Consider the following 19949-nt stretch of genomic DNA (forward strand, 5'->3'; position numbering starts at 1 on the left):
CAAGATTCAATTCGAATAGGGTTCATTTTGCAGTTTTATATATTTTATCATATCAAAACAATTTGTTTTTATTTTTTTCTTTTATGATATAAAATAATTGATTTTTCAAATATGTACTTTTATAATTTCAAAGCAAAAAAACATCCCATATCGTGCGAGTCAAACAAAACAAAGTATTCGTCAACTCTAGCAGTTGTCTGGCAACTTTAAAGTTTTACCAAAAATTCAACCCCTTTTGGTTTGCTTTGTTTCCAATTGGCAGTTGGGCCTGCAACATTCAAAAAAGTATTTTTTGTCTATTTTTTCACTTTTGAGGTTTGGTTAACGAATTTTAGCTCCACCGTTTATCCATAGATTTTAATTAATGCGTCTATCTAAAACTAAAAATGTTGGCCAAGAATTATTTTTTTTTTCGACTTTTCCCGAGTTATTAAAATCAAAATATCGAAAAAAAATACCGCAGAAAACAATAAAATTTGAATTTGAAAGCTTAATATCTTTCAGGCGTTAAGCTGCAGATACAAAAAGTCTGGGACGGATTTATAGCTGCATTTGTTAGCTTTTCAGAACTGCAAAGGTCTATGCAACCAGATATAAGATACTTAGTTATGTGAAAAATAGAAGCACTACCTCTGAAAAATAACAAAAAAAAAAATACCAGATTTTACAAAATTCTTTAAAGAATTCGTTAAAAAATTGTAAACCCCGAAATCTATAAGAATCTTTATTTTGGGCCACAGCACAATTCTAGTATTGACTAGTGTTATCAGTGGCTATTCTATTTTTTATCCATTATTTGAAGTTTGGTTTTTTCAACTAATTTTTCTTTTAGCCCTAGGGGGGGGCCCTAGGTCCCGTCGTCAGACGAAACTCAAAACGGTTTCGGAAAATAAGACTTTTGTCGTGCCTGTGTACACACATACATTTGCAATTCTCGGCTTGCTTTCGTATCTCGTCATGAATCGAACATGTCGAAAAAATGCCGAACGTCTCAGGTCCACGACCCGAACGTCTCAGGTCCAGCAGCCGAAGACCTGGAGACCTGGGACAGAAAACTCAGCTGCGACACGTTCGGTGTATGAACTGGCACATCTATATACTGTATGGTTAGTGGCATGGGCCTATCTATTGTGAGGAGCTGCTGTTGCGCTGCCGACACAATGTTCCGTTTTGCCTGCTGTATTCGCAGGCGCAAGCGCACTGCAAACCTGTGCATGTGTGTGTGTATAATAACATGTGTGAATAATATGTGTGCTTACTGTACGTATGTATATTAAAATCTTTTTATACATCAATTAAAGTAAACAATAAATACCAACAAACGGGGTATTGATAATTGTTCGAATTGTAATAAACGATCATAAATTAACCTAAATAAAAAAGAATAGTATGAATACTTCGAAAATTTACGTACCAAAATGTTGCCCATTAACATCGAATTTGGACATGGACATAACTTCGAATTCGCTTGCCATTGCAGGTGAGCAAGATATTAGCACCGGTAGAGCTATTAGAAGAAAATAAGGTATGCCACTTCTAAATATGTCAGAAAAACTATCTGCCTCGTTCAACATCTTATGCTTATTGATTGAACAAATTAATATAATAATAAAAGTAGCCGGGTGGATGAGCAGGTGACCAATGCAGTATGACCACGGATTTATTGATCAAATATACCTACGGCCGTCAGAAATATACTGAAATATACCGTGCCCAGGAATTATTCGAAAATCGTATGTTTTGTATAGCCTTTTCACACTGGCAACCCCCACCTGCATTTCTGGGATGGTTATTCCACCATCCATCTGGGATGCTCTTAATTATCACGTTACTATGCGATAATTTTTCGATAAATTTCAAATGCTACTCTAAATATTTGAGATTCACAACGAAAAAACGGAACTCACTACGAAAATGTAAAAAATTACAGACAGGAAAATGGGAAAAACAACAACACACAGTCCATCAGCTGTTTTCGTTTTTTCGTTTAAGCCTAGTAATCAGATCCGAGAAAACACCTCACGAACAGAATCAGGGTTGATATTCGTATGAAACTGATAAGAAATTTTTTCGGGCAAAAACTGTTTTCTAGGCTCTGTACGGAAGGCAGTACTCAGATCAAGAAAATACTAGAAGGAACGTCCCAGTTGATTCTGGGGACGCGACTCTACTTATACCCGAACTCAGTCAGTATATACATTTTTGATTTTGATTTAATTTTTTACAATTTTAGACTTTTACACTTTACATGTTTTTGCTACATCTGTTAACTAGATCTATTATATTATATATATAATATGTAGATTATATATGTACCATTTAGATTATACATCTCCTCCGCTAGAGCGCGCTCGCGTACATAACTAGGCAGAGTGTGCGAGCGAGAAAGAGAATGAGTAGCGGGTCTCTTCCTGGAGAAGGTGGGGGAAGCAACTGAAAATTAATATCTTCATTCTGGCTATAATTATGATCCGATCTGATTCAGACTCGGCAATCTGGTAGATATGGTCATTCTTTACGATATTGCGTCCATTGTGGGGGCGGAAGGGGGCGGGGTGAAATTTTGAAATACACTTGTAGCAGTCTGATACCACATGAGTCCGGAAACCAAATTTGGTTTCGCTAGCTCTTATACAGGGGTGCCACAGAAAACACTTCCGCTGGAAAATAACCTAAATTCCATTCTGGGGTGCCACAGACCGATATATCAGCGGAATCAAAATCGCTCACAATTTATCCAGCGTATTGATTAAATACACCCATAAAATTTACCTAAAAACGTTTCGAATTTTACCTTCCCAAAAAGGTTGTTCATATGGGGATTAACCCTCATCTAAATAATTTAACATTATACATGTTAAGTTAATAAAATAAGCATTTTAGTAAATCACTATCCAATCCGCTGACTGAATTTTCAATTAACGATTCCGCGTTCAATCCGCTGCAGTACGAGGTAGCCACCTAGGGCGATTCGGACTTTCGAAGGTAATACAGTAATGCCACCTTTTTTAAGTCGAATTCGGAGCAATATATTTAATATTAATTATATTGAAAGCATTCTGTTGTTCTTTAATTAAGCATTACAAAAAATAGCTCATTGCAGTAAAACTCCCTTCAAGTAAAACGTGTGCACACTTTTTGTGCGAATTGTGAAAACATTTGCAGTCAAAACAGAACTAATAAACCATTTCTACAAATTATTACCAATGCATTTATGTCAAAAACCCGTGTTCGGATAAGGGCAGACCCATGGCAGCACAAATAGAAGCATAGCGATCATTATACGAAAAACTGGTAATTGTAATGAGCTAAATTAGCAGTACTTTCAGAAAACAATGACAAAAACCACATACGTATCGTCTGAACGATGCGGATCTAAGAAGCCTGTGCTGCAAGGTTTATATTCTAATCTGTTGCCTCCGTAGTTATTCAATGGCCAACAGTCTCGGTAAAATTCAGATGTCTACTTTTTTTGAACATCTGATTGCAGCCATGCACGGAGAGTTGGCAGACAACTGCTAGAGTTGCCGAGTACTTTGTTTTGTTTGATTCGCACGATATGGGATGTTTTTTTGCTTTGAAATTATAAAAGAACAGATTTGAAAAATCAATTAGAGATTATATCATAAAAAAAAAAATTAAAAACAAATTATTTTGATATGATAAAATATATAAAACTGCAAAATGAACCCTATTCGAATTGAATCTTGAAAGGTGTCCACCCCAGCCTTAGTTCGAGTTTGGTCTGCGCGGTTTTCCATTTCACTAGTGATCATGGAAAGAGATGGAAAGACTATCGACTCGGCTATTGATGCTGATCAAGAATATATATACTTTATGGGGTCGGAAACGTTTCCTTCTCTGCGTTGCACACAACCACTTTTACCAGACATACAATATACCCCTTAAATCTTTTTTGAGTATGAAAAGTATCCGAAGTATTTGCTTGTATTGCTGGTATGTTTCGACCCACCTCGAAAGTTATATCAATTTGATATATTTTGCCAGCAAACACGAAGCAAAAATTGCAATATATAGAATCTAATTAATGCAGCATTATATGAAGGACAATTATATGGATATAATAATATCTTATATTTATTAATTTGCATAAATATAAAACAAATATTGTTTTCAAAACAATTTGTCTTCACGGTGCTTGACACAGGAGGCGTCGCCATCTGCTGCTGCTGATAGTCAGACACATTACCTTGCCAATAAAATATTGGGGAGCCCAGGATATGCCTGGGGAAGAGCGACCCCAGCCAAAGCAGTGCATTTTATTAATTTAAAAAAAAAACTAACTAAAAACTCAACTAAAACTATTTCAACCCTGTTCGCCTATCGTTTGAATTATCACCACTAGCAACAACAACAAAAACATGTTGCTTACCATGAAAAATGGGGGGAAAAGGTCAATTCATATATAATCCTTAAAATCAATAAATTTAGCCAATTTTATCATTAGATGCAAATTCTTGTGGCCCCTTTTGGCTTTACAGACACTTCTAGACTTATAGGAGGACGTGGTGTACGGAAGAATTTTCAAAATATATTATTGAAAATCTTTAGAAATAAATGAATTTGAATAATTGAATTTATTATTTATTGAGAACTATTCATGAAATGTAGCCTCAAAACTTTTCTTTCTATATTAATAATTTGGTTGATAAATACAATTTTGTTAAAAACACTCAGAACGTGCTGTTGTCAAAACTCATAGCTCAATAACTCCAGTTTGTGCCAGTGTAGACTCCAATTCTGAGTTATTGAGTTAACTCAACCATCGATAGGTAGCTCATGTAGGTGTTAATAGGCTTTTAGGGCTAAGGTCCGTGTTTCCTGTATATTTCCTGTGTTCGGTATGGGGATGGAATGTCGTGCTACGTCACCCGAACGAATTTCGATGGGACCAGGGTGAGGTGCTGATGTGGTAACTCGCGTCATGCGGCAGCGCCACTCGGTCGGTCGTCAAGACAATAAAAACAAAAGAACCTGTTGTAAAATGTCGTTCTTTATACAGTAAAACCCTATGCTAATTAATGTTTCTTAAATTATTTAATTTCATTCTAGTTTTCCACATTCAGGAATGGCTCCACGCTCTCGTCTCAATGGCACCTTGTTGAGACGTTTCCGAGGTACTAAGTCCTTAAACCCGCGTCCAGGCCGCTCGAGCTCTCCAGCTCCTTCGTCCCGAGACGAACACCGTCCTCGTCTTCCCATCCGTCGCCCCGTCGCAGAATCCCTGTTGCCATCCGTGGACTCCCTTCTGCATTACCAAAGCCTTTACATGCTCTCGGAGGCCCTGGCCGTGGTGGTACTGGATCCAAATTTTTGGAACGGCAAAACGTTACGGGTCGTGTCCAGTGTGAATAGTGTATTAGAGTCTCCCATTTGTTCAGCCGTAGTAAAGATAAAAATAATTTCAGCATTTAAATGATCAACCCAACAAATGGTAATTGAATACAATATATATTTTAAAACGAAAAAATTTTGTTTTTAAGATTTAATTTTTTTCAGCAAATTGGGACAGGTTCCCCTAGTTTATTATATACCCCTGATGTTGAATGCTTGATTGTAAAAACTCACTTTTTTATATTCGTAATTCTAAATTGTTTTCAGCTAACAAAAACTTCTTAAACGTTTCTATGTACTCCTGTGTATCTTTGTACTTGAAAACCACGATGTCGCCCATGTTTACAACAACTTTATTGTCTTTAATTAAATCATCTAATAACTTGTTAACGAACCTTTGAAAGACCCATTGGCATTCTGAGGAACTCGCATTGTCCTAAAGCTGTCACGAAAATTGATATGATGGAATACTTAAAATACTTAAATAAAATATAAAAAGAAATTAAAATATATATATACATAGGTGCCACAAACTGTCAAACTGTTCTCGTTTTTACATAGGTTCAGCATAGGATTGTAGTGGTGCCAAAAAATTGAGTTATTGTTGCGTTTCAGTTTCGTTCGATTTTCCGAATATTTCAACCCTGTTCGCCTATCGTTTGAATTATCACCACTAGCAACAACAACAAAAACATGTTGCTTACCATGAAAAATGGGGGGAAAAGGTCTAATCATATATAATCCTTAAAAACAATAAATTTGTCTGAGCAGTGTAACTGTACGGAATGCAGTGCACAGTTCTGGTCTTACCACTGGCCGCTAGAAGAATATATGACATTTATTGGTTGCAATCAGTTTTTGGATCTGGGTACTAGGCTTTAGAATAAATAAAACTTGAAGAAAAATAAACTTGTATATGTAATATATTAATGGATATATGCATTTGCTTCTTTTTCCTATGCATTATTATTTAACAGCCATTACAAAAACCACAAGCGGCACGTTGAAGTTGTTTTCTGAAATTTGGAATATTTAGATTTGAGTGTTTGGAAGAAATCCCATGTTTATATGGGCTGAAATCGAACTTTTCATGTACATATCTACGCCAGGCATCGTCGAATTAGTTTAAGACTCATTAATACATTTGTAACAACATTATTAACTTGCACAAAATAATTGCTTTTGCTTTTGAACGACAGCCAATACAATTGCCAAATTATTATCCATTCTTTCTTAATTAACAATAACATTTTCCGCACAAATCTTAGTTATTTTTTGCTCATACAGCTGTTTTTCATGGATGGTTGGTGGTGCCAGTGTGAATCGGTCTTTCTCATATTTCAATCCTACCGTTCCGCCGGGATGGGCTCAGTGTGCAGAGCCTATTAACGAAAGTGTCCGACTGCGCCAGCTATGATAGTAGTTATAGTCTGCTTACACTACGGTTGAGTTATTGCTTTTTGTGGAAAGCTCAGTTTTTATACCCGTACTCAAAAGAGTTATCTTTGTGGTAAAAGTGGATGAAACCGTTTCCGACCCCATAAGGTATACAAATTTTTGATCAGCATCAATAGCCGAGTCTGTTCGTCTGTCCGTCTATATGTGCGCCCAGATCTCGGAGTCTATAAGAGCTAGAGAAACCAAATTTTGTTTCAAGGCTCACAATGCTACAAGTGAATTTTAAATTTAAAAGAACGAAAATCTGGGACAGCCACAATTTTAAAGATACCAGACAAGTTAAAATGTAGTATCGAAGAGAATGGCCATATCTACCAGATTGCCGAACCTTAATCAGCTTGGATCATAATTATGGCCAGAGTAAAGAAATTAATTTGCAGTGGCTTCCCGCACCTCCTACGTCGGTTCTAACGCTTCCTTTTCTCTTGCTCGCTCGCAGACACTCTGCCATATGCAGTGCGTGAACTTCCGCAGAGAAGATCTATAATGTAGAGTATAATCTACATTTCAGATGTAGAATAAACATATTAGATTTAGGTGACAAATGTAGCAAAAAAATGTAAAATATTATAAAATTCTATATAAATCATAAGCTCACAAATTTATGTACTGACTGAATACGGGTATGAAAGTAGAGTCGCGTCCAAAGAAGCGACTCACACGTTCTTTCTCGTTTTTACATAGGTTCAGCATAGGATTGTAGTGGTGCCAAAAAATTGAGTTATTGTTGCGTTTCAGTTTCGTTCGATTTTCCGAATATTTCAACCCTGTTCGCCTATCGTTTGAATTATCACCACTAGCAACAACAACAAAAACATGTTGCTTACCATGAAAAATGGGGGGAAAACCCTTTTGGCTTTACAGACACTTCTAGACTTATAGAGGACGTGGTGTACGGAAGAATTTTCAAAATATATTATTGAAAATCTTTAGAAATAAATTAATTTGAATAATTGAATTTATTATTCATTGAGAATTATTCATGAAATGTAGCCTCAAAACTTTTCTTTCTATATTAATAATTTGGTTGATATATACAATTTTGTTAAAAACACTCAGAACGTGCTGTTGTCAAAACTCATAGCTCAATAACTCCAGTTTGTGCCAGTGTAGACTCCAATTCTGAGTTATTGAGTTAACTCAACCATCGATAGGTAGCTCATGTAGGTGTTAATAGGCTTTTAGGGCTAAGGTCCGTGTTTCCTGTATATTTCCTGTGTTCGGTATAGGGATGGAATGTCGTGCTACGTCAGCCGAACGAATTTCGATGGGACCAGGGTGAGGTGCTGATGTGGTAACTCGCGTCATGCGGCAGCGCCACTCGGTCGGTCGTCAAGACAATAAAAACAAAAGAACCTGTTGTAAAATGTCGTTCTTTATACAGTAAAACCCTATGCTAATTAATGTTTCTTAAATTATTTAATTTCATTCTAGTTTTCCACATTCAGGAATGGCTCCACGCTCTCGTCTCAATGGCACCTTGTTGAGACGTTTCCGAGGTACTAAGTCCTTAAACCCGCGTCCAGGCCGCTCGAGCTCTCCAGCTCCTTCGTCCCGAGACGAACACCGTCCTCGTCTTCCCATCCGTCGCCCCGTCGCAGAATCCCTGTTGCCATCCGTGGACTCCCTTCTGCATTACCAAAGCCTTTACATGCTCTCGGAGGCCCTGGCCGTGGTGGTACTGGATCCAAATTTTTGGAACGGCAAAACGTTACGGGTCGTGTCCAGTGTGAATAGTGTATTAGAGTCTCCCATTTGTTCAGCCGTAGTAAAGATAAAAATAATTTCAGCATTTAAATGATCAACCCAACAAATGGTAATTGAATACAATATATATTTTAAAACGAAAAAATTTTGTTTTTAAGATTTAATTTTTTTCAGCAAATTGGGACAGGTTCCCCTAGTTTATTATATACCCCTGATGTTGAATGCTTGATTGTAAAAACTCACTTTTTTATATTCGTAATTCTAAATTGTTTTCAGCTAACAAAAACTTCTTAAACGTTTCTATGTACTCCTGTGTATCTTTGTACTTGAAAACCACGATGTCGCCCATGTTTACAACAACTTTATTGTCTTTAATTAAATCATCTAATAACTTGTTAACGAACCTTTGAAAGACCCATTGGCATTCTGAGGAACTCGCATTGTCCTAAAGCTGTCACGAAAATTGATATGATGGAATACTTAAAATACTTAAATAAAATATAAAAAGAAATTAAAATATATATATACATAGGTGCCACAAACTGTCAAACTGTTCTCGTTTTTACATAGGTTCAGCATAGGATTGTAGTGGTGCCAAAAAATTTAGTTATTGTTGCGTTTCAGTTTCGTTCGATTTTCCGAATATTTCAACCCTGTTCGCCTATCGTTTGAATTATCACCACTAGCAACAACAACAAAAACATGTTGCTTACCATGAAAAATGGGGGGAAAAGGTCTAATCATATATAATCCTTAAAAACAATAAATTTGTCTGAGCAGTGTAACTGTACGGAATGCAGTGCACAGTTCTGGTCTTACCACTGGCCGCTAGAAGAATATATGACATTTATTGGTTGCAATCAGTTTTTGGATCGGGATAGGCTTTAGAATAAATAAAACTTGAAGAAAAATAAACTTGTATATGTAATATATTAATGGATATATGCATTTGCTTTTTTTTCCTATGCATTATTATTTAACAGCCATTACAAAAACCACAAGCGGCACGTTGAAGTTGTTTTCTGAAATTTGGAATATTTAGATTTGAGTGTTTGGAAGAAATCCCATGTTTATATGGGCTGAAATCGAACTTTTCATGTACATATCTACGCCAGGCATCGTCGAATTAGTTTAAGACTCATTAATACATTTGTAACAACATTATTAACTTGCACAAAATAATTGCTTTTGCTTTTGAACGACAGCCAATACAATTGCCAAATTATTATCCATTCTTTCTTAATTAACAATAACATTTTCCGCACAAATCTTAGTTATTTTTTGCTCATACAGCTGTTTTTCATGGATGGTTGGTGGTGCCAGTGTGAATCGGTCTTTCTCATATTTCAATCCTACCGTTCCGCCGGGATGGGCTCAGTGTGCAGAGCCTATTAACGAAAGTGTCCGACTGCGCCAGCTATGATAGTAGTTATAGTCTGCTTACACTACGGTTGAGTTATTGCTTTTTGTGGAAAGCTCAGTTTTTATACCCGTACTCAAAAGAGTTATCTTTGTGGTAAAAGTGGATGAAACCGTTTCCGACCCCATAAGGTATACAAATTTTTGATCAGCATCAATAGCCGAGTCTGTTCGTCTGTCCGTCTATATGTGCGCCCAGATCTCGGAGTCTATAAGAGCTAGAGAAACCAAATTTTGTTTCAAGGCTCACAATGCTACAAGTGAATTTTAAATTTAAAAGAACGAAAATCTGGGACAGCCACAATTTTAAAGATACCAGACAAGTTAAAAGTGTTGTGCCTACTCACCGAAGAGAATCAGCTTGGATCATAATTATGGCCAGAGTAAAGAAATTAATTTGCAGTGGCTCCCGCACCTCCTACGTCGGTTCTAACGCTTCCTTTTCTCTTGCTCGCTCGCAGACACTCTGCCATATGCAGTGCGTGAACTTCCGCAGAGAAGATCTATAATGTAGAGTATAATCTACATTTCAGATGTAGAATAAACATATTAGATTTAGGTGACAAATGTAGCAAAAAAATGTAAAATATTATAAAATTCTATATAAATCATAAGCTCACAAATTTATGTACTGACTGAATACGGGTATGAAAGTAGAGTCGCGTCCAAAGAAGCGACTCACACGTTCTTTCTCGTTTTTACATAGGTTCAGCATAGGATTGTAGTGGTGCCAAAAAATTGAGTTATTGTTGCGTTTCAGTTTCGTTCGATTTTCCGAATATTTCAACCCTGTTCGCCTATCGTTTGAATTATCACCACTAGCAACAACAACAAAAACATGTTGCTTACCATGAAAAATGGGGGGAAAACCCTTTTGGCTTTACAGACACTTCTAGACTTATAGAGGACGTGGTGTACGGAAGAATTTTCAAAATATATTATTGAAAATCTTTAGAAATAAATTAATTTGAATAATTGAATTTATTATTCATTGAGAATTATTCATGAAATGTAGCCTCAAAACTTTTCTTTCTATATTAATAATTTGGTTGATATATACAATTTTGTTAAAAACACTCAGAACGTGCTGTTGTCAAAACTCATAGCTCAATAACTCCAGTTTGTGCCAGTGTAGACTCCAATTCTGAGTTATTGAGTTAACTCAACCATCGATAGGTAGCTCATGTAGGTGTTAATAGGCTTTTAGGGCTAAGGTCCGTGTTTCCTGTATATTTCCTGTGTTCGGTATAGGGATGGAATGTCGTGCTACGTCAGCCGAACGAATTTCGATGGGACCAGGGTGAGGTGCTGATGTGGTAACTCGCGTCATGCGGCAGCGCCACTCGGTCGGTCGTCAAGACAATAAAAACAAAAGAACCTGTTGTAAAATGTCGTTCTTTATACAGTAAAACCCTATGCTAATTAATGTTTCTTAAATTATTTAATTTCATTCTAGTTTTCCACATTCAGGAATGGCTCCACGCTCTCGTCTCAATGGCACCTTGTTGAGACGTTTCCGAGGTACTAAGTCCTTAAACCCGCGTCCAGGCCGCTCGAGCTCTCCAGCTCCTTCGTCCCGAGACGAACACCGTCCTCGTCTTCCCATCCGTCGCCCCGTCGCAGAATCCCTGTTGCCATCCGTGGACTCCCTTCTGCATTACCAAAGCCTTTACATGCTCTCGGAGGCCCTGGCCGTGGTGGTACTGGATCCAAATTTTTGGAACGGCAAAACGTTACGGGTCGTGTCCAGTGTGAATAGTGTATTAGAGTCTCCCATTTGTTCAGCCGTAGTAAAGATAAAAATAATTTCAGCATTTAAATGATCAACCCAACAAATGGTAATTGAATACAATATATATTTTAAAACGAAAAAATTTTGTTTTTAAGATTTAATTTTTTTCAGCAAATTGGGACAGGTTCCCCTAGTTTATTATATACCCCTGATGTTGAATGCTTGATTGTAAAAACTCACTTTTTTATATTCGTAATTCTAAATTGTTTTCAGCTAACAAAAACTTCTTAAACGTTTCTATGTACTCCTGTGTATCTTTGTACTTGAAAACCACGATGTCGCCCATGTTTACAACAACTTTATTGTCTTTAATTAAATCATCTAATAACTTGTTAACGAACCTTTGAAAGACCCATTGGCATTCTGAGGAACTCGCATTGTCCTAAAGCTGTCACGAAAATTGATATGATGGAATACTTAAAATACTTAAATAAAATATAAAAAGAAATTAAAATATATATATACATAGGTGCCACAAACTGTCAAACTGTTCTCGTTTTTACATAGGTTCAGCATAGGATTGTAGTGGTGCCAAAAAATTTAGTTATTGTTGCGTTTCAGTTTCGTTCGATTTTCCGAATATTTCAACCCTGTTCGCCTATCGTTTGAATTATCACCACTAGCAACAACAACAAAAACATGTTGCTTACCATGAAAAATGGGGGAAAGGGTCTAATCATATATAATCCTTAAAAACAATAAATTTGTCTGAGCAGTGTAACTGTACGGAATGCAGTGCACAGTTCTGGTCTTACCGGCTGGCCGCTAGAAGAATATATGACATTTATTGGTTGCAATCAGTTTTTGGATCTGGGTACTAGGCTTTAGAATAAATAAAACTTGAAGAAAAATAAACTTGTATATGTAATATATTAATGGATATATGCATTTGCTTTTTTTCCTATGCATTATTATTTAACAGCCATTACAAAAACCACAAGCGGCACGTTGAAGTTGTTTTCTGAAATTTGGAATATTTAGATTTGAGTGTTTGGAAGAAATCCCATGTTTATATGGGCTGAAATCGAACTTTTCATGTACATATCTACGCCAGGCATCGTCGAATTAGTTTAAGACTCATTAATACATTTGTAACAACATTATTAACTTGCACAAAATAATTGCTTTTGCTTTTGAACGACAGCCAATACAATTGCCAAATTATTATCCATTCTTTCTTAATTAACAATAACATTTTCCGCACAAATCTTAGTTATTTTTTGCTCATACAGCTGTTTTTCATGGATGGTTGGTGGTGCCAGTGTGAATCGGTCTTTCTCATATTTCAATCCTACCGTTCCGCCGGGATGGGCTCAGTGTGCAGAGCCTATTAACGAAAGTGTCCGACTGCGCCAGCTATGATAGTAGTTATAGTCTGCTTACACTACGGTTGAGTTATTGCTTTTTGTGGAAAGCTCAGTTTTTATACCCGTACTCAAAAGAGTTATCTTTGTGGTAAAAGTGGATGAAACCGTTTCCGACCCCATAAGGTATACAAATTTTTGATCAGCATCAATAGCCGAGTCTGTTCGTCTGTCCGTCTATATGTGCGCCCAGATCTTGGAGTCTATAAGAGCTAGAGAAACCAAATTTTGTTTCAAGGCTCACAATGCTACAAGTGAATTTTAAATTTAAAAGAACGAAAATCTGGGACAGCCACAATTTTAAAGATACCAGACAAGTTAAAATGTAGTATCGAAGAGAATGGCCATATCTACCAGATTGCCGAACCTTAATCAGCTTGGATCATAATTATGGCCAGAGTAAAGAAATTAATTTGCAGTGGCTTTCCGCACCTCCTACGTCGGTTCTAACGCTTCCTTTTCTCTTGCTCGCTCGCAGACACTCTGCCATGCAGTGCGTGAACTTCCGCAGAGAAGATCTATAATGTAGAGTATAATCTACATTTCAGATGTAGAATAAACATATTAGATTTAGGTGACAAATGTAGCAAAAAAATGTAAAATATTATAAAATTCTATATAAATCATAAGCTCACAAATTTATGTACTGACTGAATACGGGTATGAAAGTAGAGTCGCGTCCAAAGAAGCGACTCACACGTTCTTTCTCGTTTTTACATAGGTTCAGCATAGGATTGTAGTGGTGCCAAAAAATTGAGTTATTGTTGCGTTTCAGTTTCGTTCGATTTTCCGAATATTTCAACCCTGTTCGCCTATCGTTTGAATTATCACCACTAGCAACAACAACAAAAACATGTTGCTTACCATGAAAAATGGGGGGAAAACCCTTTTGGCTTTACAGACACTTCTAGACTTATAGAGGACGTGGTGTACGGAAGAATTTTCAAAATATATTATTGAAAATCTTTAGAAATAAATTAATTTGAATAATTGAATTTATTATTCATTGAGAATTATTCATGAAATGTAGCCTCAAAACTTTTCTTTCTATATTAATAATTTGGTTGATATATACAATTTTGTTAAAAACACTCAGAACGTTCTGTTGTCAAAACTCATAGCTCAATAACTCCAGTTTGTGCCAGTGTAGACTCCAATTCTGAGTTATTGAGTTAACTCAACCATCGATAGGTAGCTCATGTAGGTGTTAATAGGCTTTTAGGGCTAAGGTCCGTGTTTCCTGTATATTTCCTGTGTTCGGTATAGGGATGGAATGTCGTGCTACGTCAGCCGAACGAATTTCGATGGGACCAGGGTGAGGTGCTGATGTGGTAACTCGCGTCATGCGGCAGCGCCACTCGGTCGGTCGTCAAGACAATAAAAACAAAAGAACCTGTTGTAAAATGTCGTTCTTTATACAGTAAAACCCTATGCTAATTAATGTTTCTTAAATTATTTAATTTCATTCTAGTTTTCCACATTCAGGAATGGCTCCACGCTCTCGTCTCAATGGCACCTTGTTGAGACGTTTCCGAGGTACTAAGTCCTTAAACCCGCGTCCAGGCCGCTCGAGCTCTCCAGCTCCTTCGTCCCGAGACGAACACCGTCCTCGTCTTCCCATCCGTCGCCCCGTCGCAGAATCCCTGTTGCCATCCGTGGACTCCCTTCTGCATTACCAAAGCCTTTACATGCTCTCGGAGGCCCTGGCCGTGGTGGTACTGGATCCAAATTTTTGGAACGGCAAAACGTTACGGGTCGTGTCCAGTGTGAATAGTGTATTAGAGTCTCCCATTTGTTCAGCCGTAGTAAAGATAAAAATAATTTCAGCATTTAAATGATCAACCCAACAAATGGTAATTGAATACAATATATATTTTAAAACGAAAAAATTTTGTTTTTAAGATTTAATTTTTTTCAGCAAATTGGGACAGGTTCCCCTAGTTTATTATATACCCCTGATGTTGAATGCTTGATTGTAAAAACTCACTTTTTTATATTCGTAATTCTAAATTGTTTTCAGCTAACAAAAACTTCTTAAACGTTTCTATGTACTCCTGTGTATCTTTGTACTTGAAAACCACGATGTCGCCCATGTTTACAACAACTTTATTGTCTTTAATTAAATCATCTAATAACTTGTTAACGAACCTTTGAAAGATCCATTGGCATTCTGAGGAACTCGAATTGTCCTAAAGCTGTCACGAAAATTGATATGGTGGAATACTTAAAATACTTAAATAAAATATAAAAAGAAATTAAAATATATATATACATAGGTGCCACAAACTGTCAAACTGTTTTCGTTTTTACATAGGTTCAGCATAGGATTGTAGTGGTGCCAAAAAATTTAGTTATTGTTGCGTTTCAGTTGCGTTCGATTTTCCAAATATTTTAACCCTGTTCGCCTATCGTTTGAATTATCACCAATAGCAACAACAACAAAAACATGTTACTTACCATGAAAAATGGGGGGAAAAGGTCAATTCATATATAATTCTTAAAATCAATAAATTTAGCCAATTTTATCATTAGATGCAAATTCTTGTGGCCGCTTTTGGCTTTACAGACACTTCTAGACTTATAGGAGGACGTGGTGTACGGAAGAATTTTCAAAATATATTATTGAAAATCTTTAGAAATAAATGACTTTGAATAATTGAATTTATTATTCATTGAGAACTTTTCATGAAATGTAGCCTCAAAACTTTTCTTTCTATATTAATAATGTGGTTGATATATACAATTTTGTTAAAAACACTCAGAACGTGCTGTTGTCAAAACTCATAGCTCAATAATAGCCTTTTTACACTGGGCGCGTCTGCTATCGATATCGGCATAGACGCAATAAAGCAGAAAAGGCGTTTACATTGGAAGACGTGCATCTTGAATTTGGATTTGGGTGTTTGATGACAAGGAAAGATACACAAATTTTTGAAAATCAACAGAATTAAGCAAGACGTCAGGAAAATGGACGAAAAAGAATTGATTCTCATATTTAAATATTATTTTCAGACATTTCATTGTAGAGTTTGTGGGAGTTCTTCTTCAAATTATGAAAACCACCGAAGTTCGTCTCCAGCAGTGTCTTAATGGCATCAGGGGGTCAGAAAAATGTCATATGATAATAATACAATCAGTTTCAAGTATTTTATTTAATGACTTTATGTATATTTTCACCTTTTTGCACAATCATACATTTTTAGCGCCAAAATTTGATTTTTGATCTACAATTTTTTGTTGTTCTTAGTGGTGATAGTTGCGCTGATAGGCAGAAAATCCCTTAACCTATGCTTAACCTATGTAAATAAAACTGCGTCTCCGGCAAGACGAAAAGAAGCATGATGCAGGCCCAATGTAAACAGCCTATAACTCCAGTTTGTGCCAGTGTAGACTCCAATTCTGAGTTATTGAGTTAACTCAACCATCGATAGTTACCTCATGTTGGTGTTATTAGGCTATTAGGGCTAACCTGTTGTAAAATGTCGTTCTTTATACAGTAAAACCCTATGCTAATTAATGTTTCTTAAATTATTTAATTTCATTCTAGTTTTCCACATTCAGGAATGGCTCCACGCTCTCGTCTCAATGGTACCTTGTTGAGACGTTTCCGAGGTACTAAGTCCTTAAACCCGCATCCAGGCCGCTCGAGCTCTCCTGCTCATTCGTCCCGAGACGAACACCGTCCTCGTCTTCCCATCCGTCGCCCCGTCGCAGAATCCCTGTTGCCATCCGTGGACTCCCTTCTGCATTACCAAAGCCTTTACATGCTCTCGAAGGCCCTGGCCGTGGTGGTACTGGATCAAAATTTTTGGAACGGCAAAACTTTAAGGGTCGTGTCCAGTGTGAATAGTGTATTAGAGTCTCCCATTTGTTCAGCCGTAGTAAAGATAAAAATAATTTCAGCATTTAAATGATCAACCCAACAAATGGTAATTGAATAAAATATATATTTTAAAACGAGAAAATTTTGTTTTTAAGATTTAATTTTTTTCAGCAAATTGGGATAGGTTCCCCTAGTTTATTATATACCCCTGATGTTGAATGCTTGATTGTAAAAATTCACTTTTTTATATTCGTAATACTAAATTGTTTTCAGCTAACAAAAACTTCTTAAACGTTTCTATGTACTCCTGTGTATCTTTGTACTTGAAAACCGCGATGTCGCCCATGTTTACAACAACTTTAAAACGAAAACTCAGCACATGCGAAAAGACAAGAGACTGGCACAAGGGGGCTTACGCAATAAGTACCTAAATTAATATTAAATAAATAAATATTCCTAAAAAATATATTCACGAAGCTCCAACGAAATTCCTTTCCCACGGTACCGGTTGGGTGTCGATTGCCTTAGGTAACCCTCTGCTACCGGGCAACCCACTCGGCAATATATATCTATGTAAGAACCTTCCAACATTGCGAAATAGAAATAAGATATCTGTTGTAAGGTCCTATCTCAGGCTGAGGTATGCTTCAGTCTGTCCAGGGTCCTATATTACAAGTTATTTATAATTCGCAGGACTTTATTTGGAAAACCAGGAACTCGGCCAGCAACTGAAATAGAGTTGGTTATTTGGAATCACAACACGTTTGGTTTATGATGAAGTTCTAATTTGTATATTTATTTAATGTGTTTGAAGCGTGTGAATTCAATTGAACTGCTAGCTAACTTTCAAACGAACTGAACTGCAAACCGAACTGAACAGGGAGAACTCCGATGGGGTGATTGCATTTCCTTAAATTTCGATGGCACGCGCGCTGAGTCTTCGGTTTTCCTGACTGCTCGCCGCGCATATGCTGAGGCTGATTTCGTTGGGTGATGACCTCGTCATTTGAGAGCTTTGGCTACTTGGTTTTGCTGTGGTTCTTGGCTTGCTTTCTGGATGTTATTTCTGACAATGCTGAATACTTCGCTGAGTTTGGTTGCCTTGCCGAGAGTGGTCTCTGGGGGACTCCCAGTGCCCGTCGTGACCATGGATCCCATGGTTCGTCACAAGCAGACGACGCAGCCAACGCCACTCCCAGGTGAAGCGATCAACACCCAGCAAAAACACAAACTCAGCACACGCCAAAAGACAGGAGACCAGCACAAGGTGCTTACGCAATAAGTACCTAAAATTATATTAAATAAATAAATAAATATTCCTAACAATATATATTCCCGAAGTGCCAACGAAATTCCTTTCCCCCGCTACCAGTGCACACCGATCACCTTACCTGGGACATTGGACACTTGTTGGCAGACGATTGCTTAGGTAACCCTCGATTACCGGGCAGACCCCCCACATGCGCGAGCCAGTCAGCAGTCTCCGACTTTCCTTACCGGGAATATTGGACACTGACTGCAGGGCTAATGATTAGGTAACCTTCTGTTACCGATCAGCCCGTCTGCACGCGCACACTACAATTCGGCAATATATATTTATGTAAGAACCCTTCCCACATTCTGGAGTAGAAATAAGATATCTGTAAGGCATTCATGGGAAAATCTGAGAAATTTCTTCAGTAGGTCAAAAGCAGCCATATAAATGGTTTTGCCATCTTGAGCAGGCAGGACATCGGTTGGACGACTGTCGCGAAGTTTGGTACAAATCTCTGGTACCAGGATGCCATCCCGATGCATTGACGAAGTTCTTTCAGGTTCGTAGGAGGCCGGAGTTCTTTGACGGCGGCAATTTTGTCGGGGTCGGTATGAATGCCTTCTTCGCTGATCATGTGGCCCAGATATTTGATCCGGCATTGAAAGAAACTGCATTTTTCCGAATTTATGCGTAGATTTGCTCTTCGTAGTCGAGAAAAAACCACTTCTAGATTGTGTAGGTGTTCATCAAAATCTCGCCCAATGACGGTAATATCATCTAGGTAAGCGAATGCGTAGGGTTCCATATCGGCGCCAATTACTGTGTCGAGGGCCCGCTGAAACGTTGCCGGCGCTGAATGTAGTCCAAAAGGCATCACTTTCCATTGATAGAGGCCTCGGCCTGGTACTGTGAAAGCTGTTGCCTCTCGACTTCCGTTTGCCATTGGTATCTGCCAGTTTCCATTTTTTAGATCGAGAGTGGTGATAAATCGTGCGTTTTGTAGACGTTCCAAGATGTAGTTGATTCTGGGCAATGGGTACGCGTCCGGGATGGAATGTTCGTTGAGTTGTCGAAAATCCACGCACATGCGCCATTTCCCATTATTTTTACGCACGAGTACGATTGGCGCGCTGTGAGGGCTACGGAAGGGCTCGATGAGACCTTTCGTTATCAATTGGTCCACTTGTTCGTCGATGATTCGCATCATGGCCGGGTTCTTAGGATAGTATCGTTGCCTGATGGGTCGATTATCCCTCATGACGATGGTTTGCTCGGCGATGTCTGAGGTGCCATGGAGGGTAGCGAACTTCGGTAGCTCTTCGTCTAGAAATGCTTGAATTTGTGGCGCTATGTCGGGTGGCCAAGGATCCGGGGCTGGTTCTGACTCGTCTTCGATCTCGGGGTCAAAGTGTTGGTTCGGCGCTTCGGGTAGGATGGTGGTGTCAAACGCGCTGGGTGGTTTGATTCTGCGGGGGAGTTCGCTGATGTGGGCGACAATGGGTGTGGTATGGACCATGGGTACGATATTTTGGTATGCTGGATGTAGTACTCGTGTTGTACTACAGCCAGACTGTGTTTGTGTTTTCTTGTTGTTGGCTTCGGCTTCGTGTTCGTGGGCCGGCGCTTTGCCTTTGCTGGGGCTGGGCTGGGTGTCGTGTTCTTCGTGGCGATCTGGGTCGTTTTATTCGTTGGGGTAGGTCGTAGTCGTGTGTTCGCTGGGGTTTGTATGGGTGTCATGTTGGCGTTGCTGGGTGCCGAAATCGTTGGGATAGGTTG

At 38.1% G+C, this 19949-nt stretch overlaps 4 protein-coding genes and 1 long non-coding RNA gene across 14 annotated transcripts in view; 4 read left to right on the forward strand and 1 right to left on the reverse strand.

Moving 5' to 3' along the window:
• The window catches only part of LOC111078663 (nicalin), a 73660-nt gene extending 72001 nt beyond the window's left edge, over nt 1-1659 (reverse strand). The window contains exon 1 of the mRNA XM_022373499.2: nt 1415-1659. Within this exon, the coding sequence (XP_022229191.1) occupies nt 1415-1574 (160 nt within the window). The 5' untranslated portion in view covers nt 1575-1659. The remainder of the gene's footprint in view (nt 1-1414) is intronic.
• A 3178-nt stretch (nt 1660-4837) lies between these two features.
• Nucleotides 4838-5875, forward strand: LOC111078665. 2 transcript variants are annotated; one of them, XR_005968512.1, is made up of 3 exons: nt 4838-4917; nt 5074-5455; nt 5521-5875. It is a non-coding gene; the product is annotated as an uncharacterized LOC111078665 (long non-coding RNA). The 2 variants fall into 2 exon arrangements; XR_002608277.2 differs by having other exon boundaries at nt 4916-5000.
• A 999-nt stretch (nt 5876-6874) lies between these two features.
• On the forward strand, nt 6875-9074 carry LOC121405309. Of its 3 annotated transcripts, none has more exons than XR_005968523.1 (3): nt 6875-6900; nt 8248-8629; nt 8695-9072. XR_005968523.1 is itself a non-coding variant. In XM_041595945.1 (3 exons), the coding sequence occupies exons 1-2, from the start codon at nt 8045-8047 to the stop codon at nt 8612-8614; spliced, it is 414 nt and encodes a 137-aa protein (XP_041451879.1). In that variant the 5' UTR covers nt 8015-8044; the 3' UTR covers nt 8615-8629; nt 8695-9074. The 3 variants fall into 3 exon arrangements, 1 of the variants encoding a protein (XP_041451879.1); XM_041595945.1 differs by lacking the exon at nt 6875-6900 and adding an exon at nt 8015-8091 and having other exon boundaries at nt 8695-9074; XR_005968522.1 differs by lacking the exon at nt 6875-6900 and adding an exon at nt 8090-8174 and having other exon boundaries at nt 8695-9071.
• Nucleotides 9075-10045: 971 nt separating this feature from the next.
• On the forward strand, nt 10046-12297 carry LOC121405314. Of its 4 annotated transcripts, none has more exons than XR_005968528.1 (3): nt 10046-10071; nt 11396-11777; nt 11843-12220. XR_005968528.1 is itself a non-coding variant. In XM_041595952.1 (3 exons), the coding sequence occupies exons 1-2, from the start codon at nt 11193-11195 to the stop codon at nt 11760-11762; spliced, it is 414 nt and encodes a 137-aa protein (XP_041451886.1). In that variant the 5' UTR covers nt 11163-11192; the 3' UTR covers nt 11763-11777; nt 11827-12297. The 4 variants fall into 4 exon arrangements, 2 of the variants coding, with proteins under 2 accessions (XP_041451886.1, XP_041451885.1); XM_041595952.1 differs by lacking the exon at nt 10046-10071 and adding an exon at nt 11163-11239 and having other exon boundaries at nt 11827-12297; XM_041595951.1 differs by lacking the exon at nt 10046-10071 and adding an exon at nt 11163-11239 and having other exon boundaries at nt 11843-12222.
• An 898-nt stretch (nt 12298-13195) lies between these two features.
• On the forward strand, nt 13196-15244 carry LOC121405310. 4 transcript variants are annotated; one of them, XR_005968525.1, is made up of 3 exons: nt 13196-13221; nt 14567-14948; nt 15014-15244. XR_005968525.1 is itself a non-coding variant. In XM_041595947.1 (3 exons), exons 1-2 carry the CDS (start codon nt 14364-14366, stop codon nt 14931-14933), a joined length of 414 nt encoding a protein of 137 aa, XP_041451881.1. In that variant the 5' UTR covers nt 14334-14363; the 3' UTR covers nt 14934-14948; nt 14998-15244. The 4 variants fall into 4 exon arrangements, 2 of the variants coding, with proteins under 2 accessions (XP_041451881.1, XP_041451880.1); XM_041595947.1 differs by lacking the exon at nt 13196-13221 and adding an exon at nt 14334-14410 and having other exon boundaries at nt 14998-15244; XM_041595946.1 differs by lacking the exon at nt 13196-13221 and adding an exon at nt 14334-14410.
• Nucleotides 15245-19949: the final 4705 nt, after the last annotated feature.

Source organism: Drosophila obscura, unplaced genomic scaffold (assembly GCF_018151105.1).
Source record: "Drosophila obscura isolate BZ-5 IFL unplaced genomic scaffold, ASM1815110v1 contig_9, whole genome shotgun sequence".
Classification (NCBI taxonomy): Eukaryota; Metazoa; Arthropoda; class Insecta; order Diptera; family Drosophilidae; genus Drosophila; species Drosophila obscura.

What these genes read in the sequence shown, in the direction of transcription:
- LOC121405310 (XM_041595947.1), top strand. Translation starts at nt 14,364, where the DNA reads ATGGAATGTCGTGCTACGTCAGCCGAACGAATTTCGATGGGACCAGG. An exon ending in CGAATTTCGATGGGACCAGG is followed by an intron (nt 14,411 to 14,566) that starts GTGAGGTGCTGA and finishes ATTTCATTCTAG; the next exon opens with TTTTCCACATTCAGGAATGG.
- LOC121405314 (XM_041595952.1), top strand. Translation starts at nt 11,193, where the DNA reads ATGGAATGTCGTGCTACGTCAGCCGAACGAATTTCGATGGGACCAGG. An exon ending in CGAATTTCGATGGGACCAGG is followed by an intron (nt 11,240 to 11,395) that starts GTGAGGTGCTGA and finishes ATTTCATTCTAG; the next exon opens with TTTTCCACATTCAGGAATGG.
- LOC121405309 (XM_041595945.1), top strand. Translation starts at nt 8,045, where the DNA reads ATGGAATGTCGTGCTACGTCAGCCGAACGAATTTCGATGGGACCAGG. An exon ending in CGAATTTCGATGGGACCAGG is followed by an intron (nt 8,092 to 8,247) that starts GTGAGGTGCTGA and finishes ATTTCATTCTAG; the next exon opens with TTTTCCACATTCAGGAATGG.